The sequence below is a fragment of the Dioscorea cayenensis genome, chromosome 19 (assembly GCF_009730915.1).
Source record: "Dioscorea cayenensis subsp. rotundata cultivar TDr96_F1 chromosome 19, TDr96_F1_v2_PseudoChromosome.rev07_lg8_w22 25.fasta, whole genome shotgun sequence".
In the NCBI taxonomy this organism is placed as follows: domain Eukaryota; kingdom Viridiplantae; phylum Streptophyta; class Magnoliopsida; order Dioscoreales; family Dioscoreaceae; genus Dioscorea; species Dioscorea cayenensis.
This window is the reverse complement of record NC_052489.1, coordinates 22,300,887-22,312,534: the sequence shown is the minus strand read 5'-3', so window position 1 is coordinate 22,312,534 and position 11,648 is coordinate 22,300,887. Positions and strand designations below refer to the sequence as shown.

At 32.4% G+C, this 11,648-nt stretch overlaps 2 protein-coding genes and 1 long non-coding RNA gene across 3 annotated transcripts; all 3 read left to right on the top strand.

Moving 5' to 3' along the window:
* Positions 1-288: 288 nt before the first annotated feature.
* LOC120284159 (protein ALP1-like) lies at positions 289-1,689 on the top strand. The gene is made up of 3 exons (XM_039290953.1): positions 289-852; positions 935-1,160; positions 1,241-1,689. Exons 1-3 carry the CDS (start codon positions 289-291, stop codon positions 1,687-1,689), a joined length of 1,239 nt encoding a protein of 412 aa, XP_039146887.1.
* Positions 1,690-2,083: 394 nt separating this feature from the next.
* LOC120284157 lies at positions 2,084-3,126 on the top strand. Its single transcript, XM_039290952.1, has 2 exons — positions 2,084-2,368; positions 2,443-3,126. The coding sequence occupies exons 1-2, from the start codon at positions 2,084-2,086 to the stop codon at positions 3,124-3,126; spliced, it is 969 nt and encodes a 322-aa protein (XP_039146886.1).
* Positions 3,127-7,560: 4,434 nt separating this feature from the next.
* Positions 7,561-10,178, top strand: LOC120250541. Its single transcript, XR_005533032.1, has 3 exons — positions 7,561-7,666; positions 8,659-8,714; positions 10,035-10,178. It is a non-coding gene; the product is annotated as an uncharacterized LOC120250541 (long non-coding RNA).
* Positions 10,179-11,648: the final 1,470 nt, after the last annotated feature.

The window sequence follows — 11,648 nt, the reverse complement described above, 5'->3', positions numbered from 1 at the left end:
ATATCTCAATGTTCAAAATTGAACCAATAATTTTATTTTTTAGGTTGAAATCGTAAGCAATATCCAATGGTTATCAATTAGAGTCCAAGGCAAATCCAGGCCTAACCATGACAATACCAAAAATTTGATATCATGGCATTTATTTTCTAATGGAATTTTTTCATCATTATAGTCTGGTCCTTCTAATTTAATATTTCATTTCATTTGTTATCTTATTTCATTTGAAGTAAATTTTCCTTTTGTATTTTTTTTTTAATATTTATGAATAAACTTTTCATGCTTTATTAGATGGAAGATGAAAAAATTGCATTATGTAAAATGCTTCTCGTACGACAATTGTTGGATAATCCTGTCATGAAATTGCATCGCCTACATCATATAGCAACAATTCAAGTTGTTATTGCCGTAATTGTTCGGCTTGTGCGACGCCGGATTAAAGTTAGACGAAACAAAAGTCAAATACCACATGAGATACGGCTCGAAGGCGACCGAGCAAGAGATGAATTAATGTCACACTTGTTGTCAAGTGATTTATGTCATAGTATGATTAGAATGGGTTCTTCAGCTTTTTTAGGTTTATGTGATATGCTAGTTAGAGATGGTGGTCTTCGAGCAACTTTGCATGTGTCGGTCGAGGAACAAGTTGCAAAAACTCTTTATGTATTAGGTCATAATGTTACACATCGTGAGTTATCTTTCTTTTTCCGGCGTTCCCGTGAGACCACTTTTAGGCATTTTCATAATGTATTGCAAGCTATAATAGAGTTGGAGGACAAATTTATAACACGACCTGATGGGGCACAAATTCCTTCAGAAATATTCAGCAGTAACAGATTCTATCCATATTTCAAGGTAATGAAAAATTTATTAAATTGCAAGTTCACTATAAATACGTGAAAAATTTAGAATAAAATATGAGATGTGTTAATGTCAGGATTGTGTTGGTGCTATTGATGGAACACATATTCGGGTCAAAGTATCTAGTGCTGAAGCTCCGAAATATCGTGGGAGGAAGGATTATCCAACACAAAATGTGTTAGCGGCATGCACGTTTGACTTAAAATTCACATACGTGTTACCTGGGTGGGAAGGAACAGCATCTGATTCAAGAATAATAAAGAATGCATTAAGTAGACCTTATCCTCTAAGAATTCCAGAAGGTATTCATAAGTATGATATAATGTTGTCCACAATTCCATATATACACTCAACATGATAATAACATTTATTTTATTGTTAGGAAAATATTATCTTGTTGATGCGGGATTTATGTTAAGAAGTGGACTTATTACACCATATAGAGGAGAGCGATATCACTTGAAGGAGTATTCAAGGAATCCACCAACAAATCCACGTGAATTATTTAATCTTCGTCATGCGTCATTGCGTTGTGCCATAGAACGATCATTTGGTGTTCTTAAAAAGCGTTTTCCTATAGTGGGAAGTTCAACCGAGCCGCATTATGGTTTAGAAACACATAAAGAAATTATTTTTGCATGTTGTATTTTGCATAACTACCTAATGGGAGTAGATCCCGATGAGACACTAATTGCACAAGTTGATGATGAACTACGAGATGTAGCGGGAGAAGAACATCGTGCTAGTGGGGCGAATAATGAAGAAACTATTCAAGGAGAGATCATTAGGGATGCAATAGCGGTGGAGATGTGGCAAGATTATATTGAATGATGTAATTCACAATAGAGTGTCCTAGTATTGTTGTATTGCTTTGTGTTTTGTTTGAGTGTTAAAAACCTTGTATTACTTTGATGTTGTTATGTGGCAAGAGCTTGCATGTGATTGAGCATTATTGGAATTGTGACACTTGTGTATTAATGGTCCTTAGTTTAGTACTTTGATGTTGTCATAGTTTACTAGACTTATTTATTGTGCATCTTATTACATGTATAGCATTTTTTTCTATTGCATTAATTTTTCCTAATGTAAATAATATATTGTGCACCATATTAATATCATAATCATTGTTATGTATTTATTTTTTGATGTAGTTAGAAAAATGCCAAAGAGAAGAACAAGTGCAAGCACTAATGATGGAAATACCACATGCATATGGACCGTTGTGATGGACGATGCTTTGATAGATGCATATTTGCATCAACAAGCAATGGGAAACCGAGTTGGAGGAACTTTCACTACACATGCATTGGATAATATAGTGAATGAGATGAAGGATAAATTTCCCGATAAACCAATAGACAAAGAAAAATTGCAAAATCGCATGAAAAATATAAAAAGACCATTTACACGATGCTATGACATTTTCAAAAATGGAATGAGCGGATTTGCTTGGAGTCCAACAACGGAAATGTGGAATGCCGAGCCGGAGGTGTGGCAACACCTAATTGAGGTTTGTTTATTTGTTCATTATAACATATGCGTGATTATATACATGACATGCTATTGACATATTTTTTTGGATAGGTTAAACCAGAAGCCTCTGAATGGATGAACAAGAGTATTAGAAATTATGAAAAATTAGTTCAACTTTATGGCCAAGATAGGGCAACTGGACAACATGCCGAGACCGCGTCAGAGATGAGAAGAAGAAGACTTCAAAATTCGGGAAATACGTCACGTAGCCCTTATTCGGCGGACACAATCAATGATATTGACTTTATGGTTTCCCAAAATGAAGTAAATTTGGAGAATTTGTGTGAGAATGAAAATATGACTTCACATGACAATGAAGTTGAAGATGAAGCTTCACCACTAGATCAACCATCACAATTTGAGGCTCCAAGTTCTTCTAGGTCCAAAAGAGTTAGAAGAAATGACAATCATGAAGATGCAGACATGTCCATAGCCCTTACGTCAATAGCTAGTGCTCTCGTTCAATCAACTAAGACAATGGAGAAAACAAATGCAACCATAGAAAAGTCCACAAATGTGCTAGAACAATGTGTTGGAAATCGGGATCCACTTAAAGATTTTGATGTATGGGATATGGTTACAAACATAGGAATACCACAATCTCTCCATACCAAGGCATATGTGTTCCTCGTCAAAGACCCAAAAATGTTAGAAAGTGTGATTAGATGCCCGGACTCGCATCGCAAATCGGTGTTGTTGGAGTTAATGGGGCATCATCATGAATCACAAGACTAAAAATGGAAGGTTCGTAATTTTTTTGGATATTCATATCTTCATTTGAACACGAAAGTAATTTATTTTATATAATTTATTTGCTTAGAGTATTCTTTTATTTATTTTCTTTTATGCTATTAGTACATGAATTTAATTTGTTTTCAAATTTTTTTCCAATTTATCAGGGCGACTATGGTGGTTACTACATCATCACAATGGTTTGTTACCCAATGTTTTGTGATGTAAGAACTTGCTTTTTGTTAAATGAAACAATGTTAAGTGTGGGATTATATTATATGCACTACTTTGTTAATTGTGAACAAATTGTTGTTAAGTGTGAATTTCATTATGTCGACTATTTTGTTTTTTGTGGACAAATTTATATTAAGTGTTCGTTACATTATGTCGACTATTTTGTTAATTGTGTAAATTGTTGAATTTTTATGTTTTTTTTATGTGAACTTTGGTGTTCATTAGACTTTGTTCATTGTGTAAATTGTTCGATTTTTTTTTAATGTGAAATTTGGTTTGTATCAAGATTTTGTAATTGAAAAGTTTTATCATTTATTGTTATAACTTAATTGTAATAAATAAAAATATATTATTACAAATTTATGTTTGATATGTATATATTTTAACATTCAAAGAGTCTTTTTCGTAATTTTAATATATAACTTTACTTTACCTTACCTTCAAACCAAGCATAACATGGTTCATAAACCTTCATTTACTCTACCTTTGTCCCAAGCAAGATATGGTTTACAACCTCATTTACCATACCTTACCATACTTTATAAAACCTTTCCAAACCTTCAAACAAGCAAAGCATAAGATGGATGTATAACTCAATATTGAGTTTGTGCAGGAATTACTGTAGCAACGGGGATGCAGAGAATGGCTGTAAACCTCACGGGCTCCATGCGGCCCGCATGGAGACCGTGAGGCTCACTGGAATTTTCGATTTCTGTCAGTACTGTAGCAGATGTACTGTAGCAATGTTACTGTAACAGTGAGAGAATTCCTGAGAATGGCTGTAAACCTCACTGTAGCATCCCGAATGAGTTACTTAACTCTTCATTCTCTCTTCAATGAATAGGGTATTCTTGAGGTTTCTTGAGAGAAAAAGAAAGGGAGAGAGGGCTACGGGCTAGGGCTTCAACATCCATCAAAGGGGAAGCCTTGAAGACATCCTAGAGCTTCAGATCCGAGCTTGTGAGCTCAAAGAAGAAGAAGTGAAGGTATATTTGTACTCTTCTTCTTCATTCTTGTAAACCTAAGCTAGGGGTTTCAAGAAGGTGGGAAGGTTGCTAGGGCAAGTTGTTTATCATCTTGTTGTGTGTTCTTATTTGCTCAAGAGAGGCTTATTATATGTTTGTATGCATTGATTAGCCGGATTAAGCTAGGTTGTAGCTTAAGGGAGAAGAAGAATACTGTAGCACTTCCCATACCAATTGAACACTCTAGGTCCTTGTGGTTTCTCTTTGTAGTGAGGTGTTTTCCCACAAGGATTCTTCCTGAAAAATGATGTACATTGGTTTTTGAATGAGAATTGTGTATTTGCTTGTCGTTTGATCCAAAGGGGTGAATAGTGTTAACTGCCAGGTTTTGTCCGCTGTGTGTTGTATACCCCGGGCTCCCCAACAACGACGTGGCGGCGATACCTCTGCCCCACGTACGTCCCTGAGGGTTGGCGCTTGTCGCCCTACCTCAAAAAAAAAAATAGGGAAGCTTACAAAAATAATAAAAATAAAAATAAAATCTTAAAGAATTGATACATTTTTGCAGTGATTTTGAAACCTTCAGAAACAATATTAAGATGTTTTTAAAAAAATAAATACAAAATAGTTGGACCAGAGCATTTTGCGCCAGCTTTGAAACCGCCACGACATGCAACCCTTTGCATTTCACAGTGGTTGTGTACAATCGCCGTGAATTGCATTGGTGTATCCATTATGTTATTTTGGGGCAATTCTACAAACTGTCACAAAATGTTATCTGTATTTCACTGTGGTTATTCCGATGATTACTGAAAATTGCTGTAAAATAATTTGTTACGCTAGTATTTGTAGCGGTTGACTAATTGCCACCAAAGCAATTTCACAACAGTTAAAACCACCACGAAATGACTTGCAAACTGTCACAAAATGCTTGTTTTCTTGTAGTGGCTAACATAGTAGGTGACGTGGTTGGCTTTGAACGTCGCATCTAATTCAAGTGACATGGACACTCTAAATGAGGTCGGAATCCCTTGGATGATTTGCCAATGAAATCAAATTAACAAAGTGACCATTTTGATTTAAATTGAAATTCGATTACTAAAATGGCAGTACTCGGTAGTTTAGTTATATGCTGAAAAAATTATCCAAATGCAAACCTTAACACACATAAGTATTTACACACGCACACATAAATAAGAAGATCATCTAATAGACGCACTCATAAATAAGATCGACTAATAGTCATAGTTACAGTTGTTGGAAAAGAATGGGAAAAAATAAAATAGATGACCTCCGACGTATGTGCAGTGGAAAACTAACCCATTAGTAGCCCAAATACTAAATCAACGGAGCAAGAGTGAAAACATATGTAAGTTGGTGTAAAGCTTTCTCCTTCTCGAATGTGGGATTAAACTATATACTAGGAACTCAGAAGGAAAAAAAATAAAAAGAAAACTTAAGTTTGGTGTATAAATGAATTTTAGATATGATCCATTTTCCATATTGGGCTTGGGCTGACTTAAATCCAACATAAAATCTATTGGTGTGAGAGTTTTGATTTATATAGTGGCTTTACTTTATTATGCATTTACTAAAGATTTTATATCAGACTTAGCACATGCATCCAAATAAATATAGGCCAAAGCCATGTAGAAGGTTTGCTCTAGCGTAAAGAATAATATGAAATTATTTGCGAAAACATAAAAATATAAAAACCTCTGGACACCTCTCTCCACAAGATCAATACCCTTCATTCCCATATTTGTATTCCAAAAATTACATTTTATAGTTCTATGGACACTCACAATTGAGTTAACCTCTCAGGATAAATTTTTTCGCCGGCACTAAACTATGGTTTATTTTTTTATTTTAGAGTCAAAATTTTAATTTGAATTAAAATATTTACCCAACTTTAATTTTGTTTCACAGGGTGGTTACCAGAAGATTCTAGTCTAATTTTGATGGTATAGATGCTAAAATTCTCTGTTAATAATATGATGGCCACTCAGCTGCTGATTCCATCTCTTTTGTCGATGAAAATTTTACGACAACACATCATCAAAAATAGGCTAGAATCTATGAGGTGACCTCCCAATGAAACAAAAATTGAAGTTGGGTAACTATTTTTATTTGAATTGAAGTTAAAATCTTAAAATAAAAAAGACCATAATTTGGTGCCTATCAAAAAATTTACCTCAATCTCTCGATCAACGTTTATTGATTTATTTACTTATTTTTATGATATAAAAGTCACCCCTACATTAAGAGAGTTGGCTTTTTATTCTCTCAAGACAAAGGTTGAGGACTCAAATCTTCCCAACTCAAAGATTAAGTGTTTGATTCCATGGTTTATCTATGTTTATAAATAAATAGGAAGGGGTGGGTGAGTAGTATAGTAAACGAGTCTAATAATTGGTAAGCAAATAACATGGTTTTATAATGCAAAGATGAGAGAATACTACGAGGCGGATGAATTATTTTTTGCACTGATTTACAATTAACTCCATTTAAAAAGGAATTATTTCATTTAACATCAATATAACTATGCAACTGTTATATAGTGTTGGGCCTAACAAAATTCAAAGCTCATATATATAAAATAAAACATTGATGTGTGATTGTAACACTAGTCAATATGATAAAGTAAGGCCAAAATTGTAAGTAAAGCATAAAAAACTATAATAAAAATTTATCTGGCTCAACCAAAAATTAATAAACATGTCAAATTAGTTCTACCATATTTAAAAAAAAAAAAAACCATCTTCTGAAGGGGATTTTGGTGATCATGACTTAAATATTTAGCAATTTTACATAATTTAATTCCTAAACTATCCTCTAAAAATTAAAAAAAAATCACAAATTATCTTTCCAAGTAAAGTCTTATGTCTTCATCCTTATTAATATTTTCTGATTGATGTGTGTGTAATTTTAAAGTTATTTCTCAATATATATTTATAGTAAATAAAATTAATCTCTATTTTTATTGTGATTATTATAATTAATTCATGGCAGTGTAGGTGGATTAACTAATGTTCATTCAAAATAAAACAAGCTTTCGTATATGGAGTAAATGGCCATCAAGATTGTGGATCCCGCTTATTCCCTATCCTTTTGTCATGTGGCTCTCCAATCTAGTGGTAATGAGGAATTCCCGGAGGAATTCATAGGTTTTCATCACATCTGTGCCTTTGATATTTGAGCCTTTTAACTTCATTGTTTTTCTTCTTCTCTTGTGCTTCTTTTTCATTTCTTTGTCTTGTAAGGGAGGTTGTTAGCTAGAAGATTTTTGAAGTTTGGTTTTCAGCTGGGCTATCTTTTCAACACTCTCTTTTCCGGCCATCGTAGTAATCCCCTAGCCATTCTTGGTTAAATTCTTTTAGTAGTGTTGTTTTTGGTAACTAAAAACCATGACTTTTTCTCTATCCTTTGATTAGCTTGCCATGTTTTGTGGAATAGCATGTTAGCTCTTTTTATTTAGAAACCTTGGCATGTTGATGGCTAAATTCGAAATTGTTCATGCTTGTTGTTCTCTTAGTTCATAGCTCAAAATTGTTGTTGAAATCCTTGGAGCTTAGTGTTAGCTCAAGGGCTTGTGCTTAACCATCCTTGTTTTGAGAAAGGTTTGGCCTTGGCATTAGTTTAATGAGTGTTAAGTTGCTTGTTTCTTGCTCACCCAAGCATGGTGGAGATTTTTGGACCTTATTTGAGGGTAGAACCAACATGCTAAAAGCCATGCATATTGTGTATGTTTCCATGTGTATATATATATATATATATATATCTGTGTGTGTTTTATATATGTATTGGTTGTATAAGTAGATATGTTTTTTCTCTCTTAGTTTGGTTCTACAACTTTTGTTGTTGGTGGAGTGGTTTTGTAAAGTTGATAGCATTATTGTGTTAATGTGTCTAAAGACTAGAGCTTGGTTGTGAATCTGCAGAAATGTTTTTGGTGTTAATGGTTTGCATATTTTTGTTTTTATTAGTCAAGTCATTGTAAGAGAATGAGGGAAGTTTTGTAGTGGAATGTGTTTATAATTGGATGGTGGAGATGTTCTCATCAAGTTAAAATATTAGTTCAAGGCAAATGTCAAATGAGTGGAGGTTAAGCATTGGATCACTTTAAATTTAATCATGTTAATTATTTAAGCTTTTAGGTTGTGTTTTAAATTCCTGCATGAGTGCATGCAAGACAATTATTGTCATTTATTTTATTTTATTTTATTTTTATTTTTGGTTGCTCTCTAGAAAATGCTTAGGGTAATACTTGATGAGTGTTTAAACTTGCGATTAGAGTAATTTTTGTTTTTAACTATGGTAAATCGTTGGGTTTTAGGATTGTTTTAGGGAGTGGCATTGGATCTCATTTTTTTGGGCTTAAGCTAATATCAGGTAAGTAATCTACCGATAACTCCGTATTTTCAGTATTTGAGAAATTATTTTATTCTGTAAAATAATTATCTAGTATTTTGTTATTTTTATTTTGAATATCTATTATTTTGTTAATATTGAAAATTATTTATCCGGAATATGTATTCCGAGGGTATTTTCTTTAATTAATTATTTCTATTTAGTTGTTGACTTGGTAAATCTAAATTGGTGTAATGCTAATTAAATAATTGCTATTCTTTTTTTAACTTGGTTATTAATTTATTATTTATACTAAGTGTGTGGTTACATTCAAACGATTACTTTCGACATTTATAAAAATTCGCTTTTGCTTGTAGGCATGGGTTAATGATTCGCTATCATTTGGATTGACTTAGTTAATTCCATTTTTTATTTAGTTATTTGATCATTTAATTTAGTTTTGAAGCAGCTTGTGTTTTGAATAATTTTAAATACTTCATGTGCTTAAATTTTTATATTTCATTTATGGTTATCGATTTATTTTCCCTAAAGTGAGATTTTGATATTTATTAATATTTCTGAATATATATGAACTTGAGAAATTTTAGAAATTTCTGAACTTGTACTCTGCAAATATTTTGTATCTGAATATTTTGGTCTCCAAATGAACGATATGCAACCCTGTCAGTGGGGGGTTAAACCCTGACTTTGTTGACAAGTAATTTTAGGAAAATGAGACTGCAGTTTCGCACCGTGTCCGTTCGGTGAAATAATCAACGGCCACCTGGTATTCAGTCTCGGGTCACCGAGGATAAATAAATGATATCTGTTATTTTGGCTCGGATCTGTCACCGAGGATAAACAAATGACCTTTGGTACTTACAGTGAATTTGGAGACATACTCTTGAATTTGTTATTTTTTGGGTTTGCCCTTTTGATTTTGAATTTCTTCAAAAACACAAATATTTGTACTGCCTTGAAATTTTCTGTATTTTTGATATCGTATTTCTGGGTTTTGAATTCCGGTAAATCATATTTGTAAATATTCTTTATTAGAATATTTCACTTTGTATTTTTTTTTGTTTAAATTATGTTTTGAAGACCTATGCTCATTTCTGGCGAATAATTATTCGCAGTTCAGAAACCTGGTATTCTTTTGATTTTAGTTATCTTGAATAGCGTTACTACTTGAGAACTATACCTCTGTTGAACCATTTATTTTTTATTTGTTTAAACTATGTTTAAACTTTGAATTATTCTTAATATCTGAAATCGAGATTCGTAAAGCCTGTTGTTTTAAAACAATTTCTGGATTACTTACTGGGCTAGTGAGCTCATGGATTTTCTTTAAATCCTTTTCAGATCTTGAGTGATAGACCGGCGTTGATCTTGAAAGATTGTCTGTAGATGTCTTATCCTGTTGTAAATTTTAAGTTCTTGTTATTGTCTATACATCCCTGTATTTTGTATTTTGGACTTCTGTATCCCGATTTTGTGTACTTTGTAGAGTTTTTAATCCTATAACTCAGTTGGGTTATTATAGTTTTACCTGTCCTGGATCAGATTTTGAGGCCTTGCAGGCCTATGGGGCTCACGCCTTGTGGGTCTGCGGTCGTTTGTCTGCGCACCGGGTCTGATGAGCCGGGTTCGGGGCGTGACAAAGATATTGCAATCCTTACCCTTTTAAAGCCTTTTAACTAAATTGAAACCAAAATAGAAGAAGATACTAATAATAATAATAATAATAATAATAACAAAAGATTAATCTTGGGGAAAAAGCAATGCTTATCAACATTAGTTGATGACCACTTCTTTATTTATTTATTTATTTACTTTGTGATATAGCTTGTAAGAATATATTTCACGTGTTCCCACCAAAATGGACTTCACATGCATGTAGCATTTGATATATATCTTTTGCAAAATTATTTAAATTTTCAGAACTTATTTCTCTTCATCTTTTGTTAGATTTTCAAAGGTTGGAAAAGTTTTATGTGGTCACTTTCAACTAGCATGCACTAATTAAAAAACCATAGAGACTATAATTTTTTTTATTTGGTGACCTCATTTTGTATGATCCAATGAAACTACATCTTAATTAGAGTGTTTAGGATATGGTTATTATTATTTTAGTTTATTATTTTAGAATAATATAGTTTTTTTTTTAATAATAGGCGACAAGCGCCTTTTTTATATGAATACAAACAGTACTGAAACCCGGATGTACAGTATATGTACAGTATGAGAATAGTCTAAGAATCCCAGGTAAACAGTATATGAACAGTACTGTGGACAGTACTGTCGGGGGATGGATTTGAACCCATGACCTCCCCTTTATACTTTGGTGTCATATCATTAGGTTATCCAATGGTTGACGAATAATATAGTTATTAAGTTAGTCTATCATTTCTAGATTGTGAAAGTTTATTGTGATATTTTGGTTTGATAATACTTTTTTTTTCTTTCTTTTTCTTTTCTTTTTCTTATCTTCTCCACCAATAATTGTAATTATTCCATTATTGAAATTATTATATGATTGTTTTCCATCTAAAAAAGGAGAAGTAGAAATTTTTTTCAATTATTTTAAATTAAGGTTTATTTCGATGTATTTATGGAAATCAAAAATATTAACACTGCCTTATAAATTCTGAGACATGATACAAACACTATCATTAAAAAATAGATTATTCATAATAGAAAATTTAAGTTGAATAAAACAGTAACTGTGAGAAAACAAAAATTATTTTTCGATGTCCTTGCCAATAATTAATGTCATAGTTAGATAGTTGTTTAAAAAAATAATAATATTTTTTTTATCTATAGCAACTATTCTAAAAAAACTAAAATTAGAACAAAATAATTAGTTTCTGTTATAAATAAATATTATAATGGATGACTACTGTAGCAAAATTTTTGTAGCAAGCAGCATTACTATAGCAACCATCTAGGAAACACTGTAGCAGGGGCAACACTATA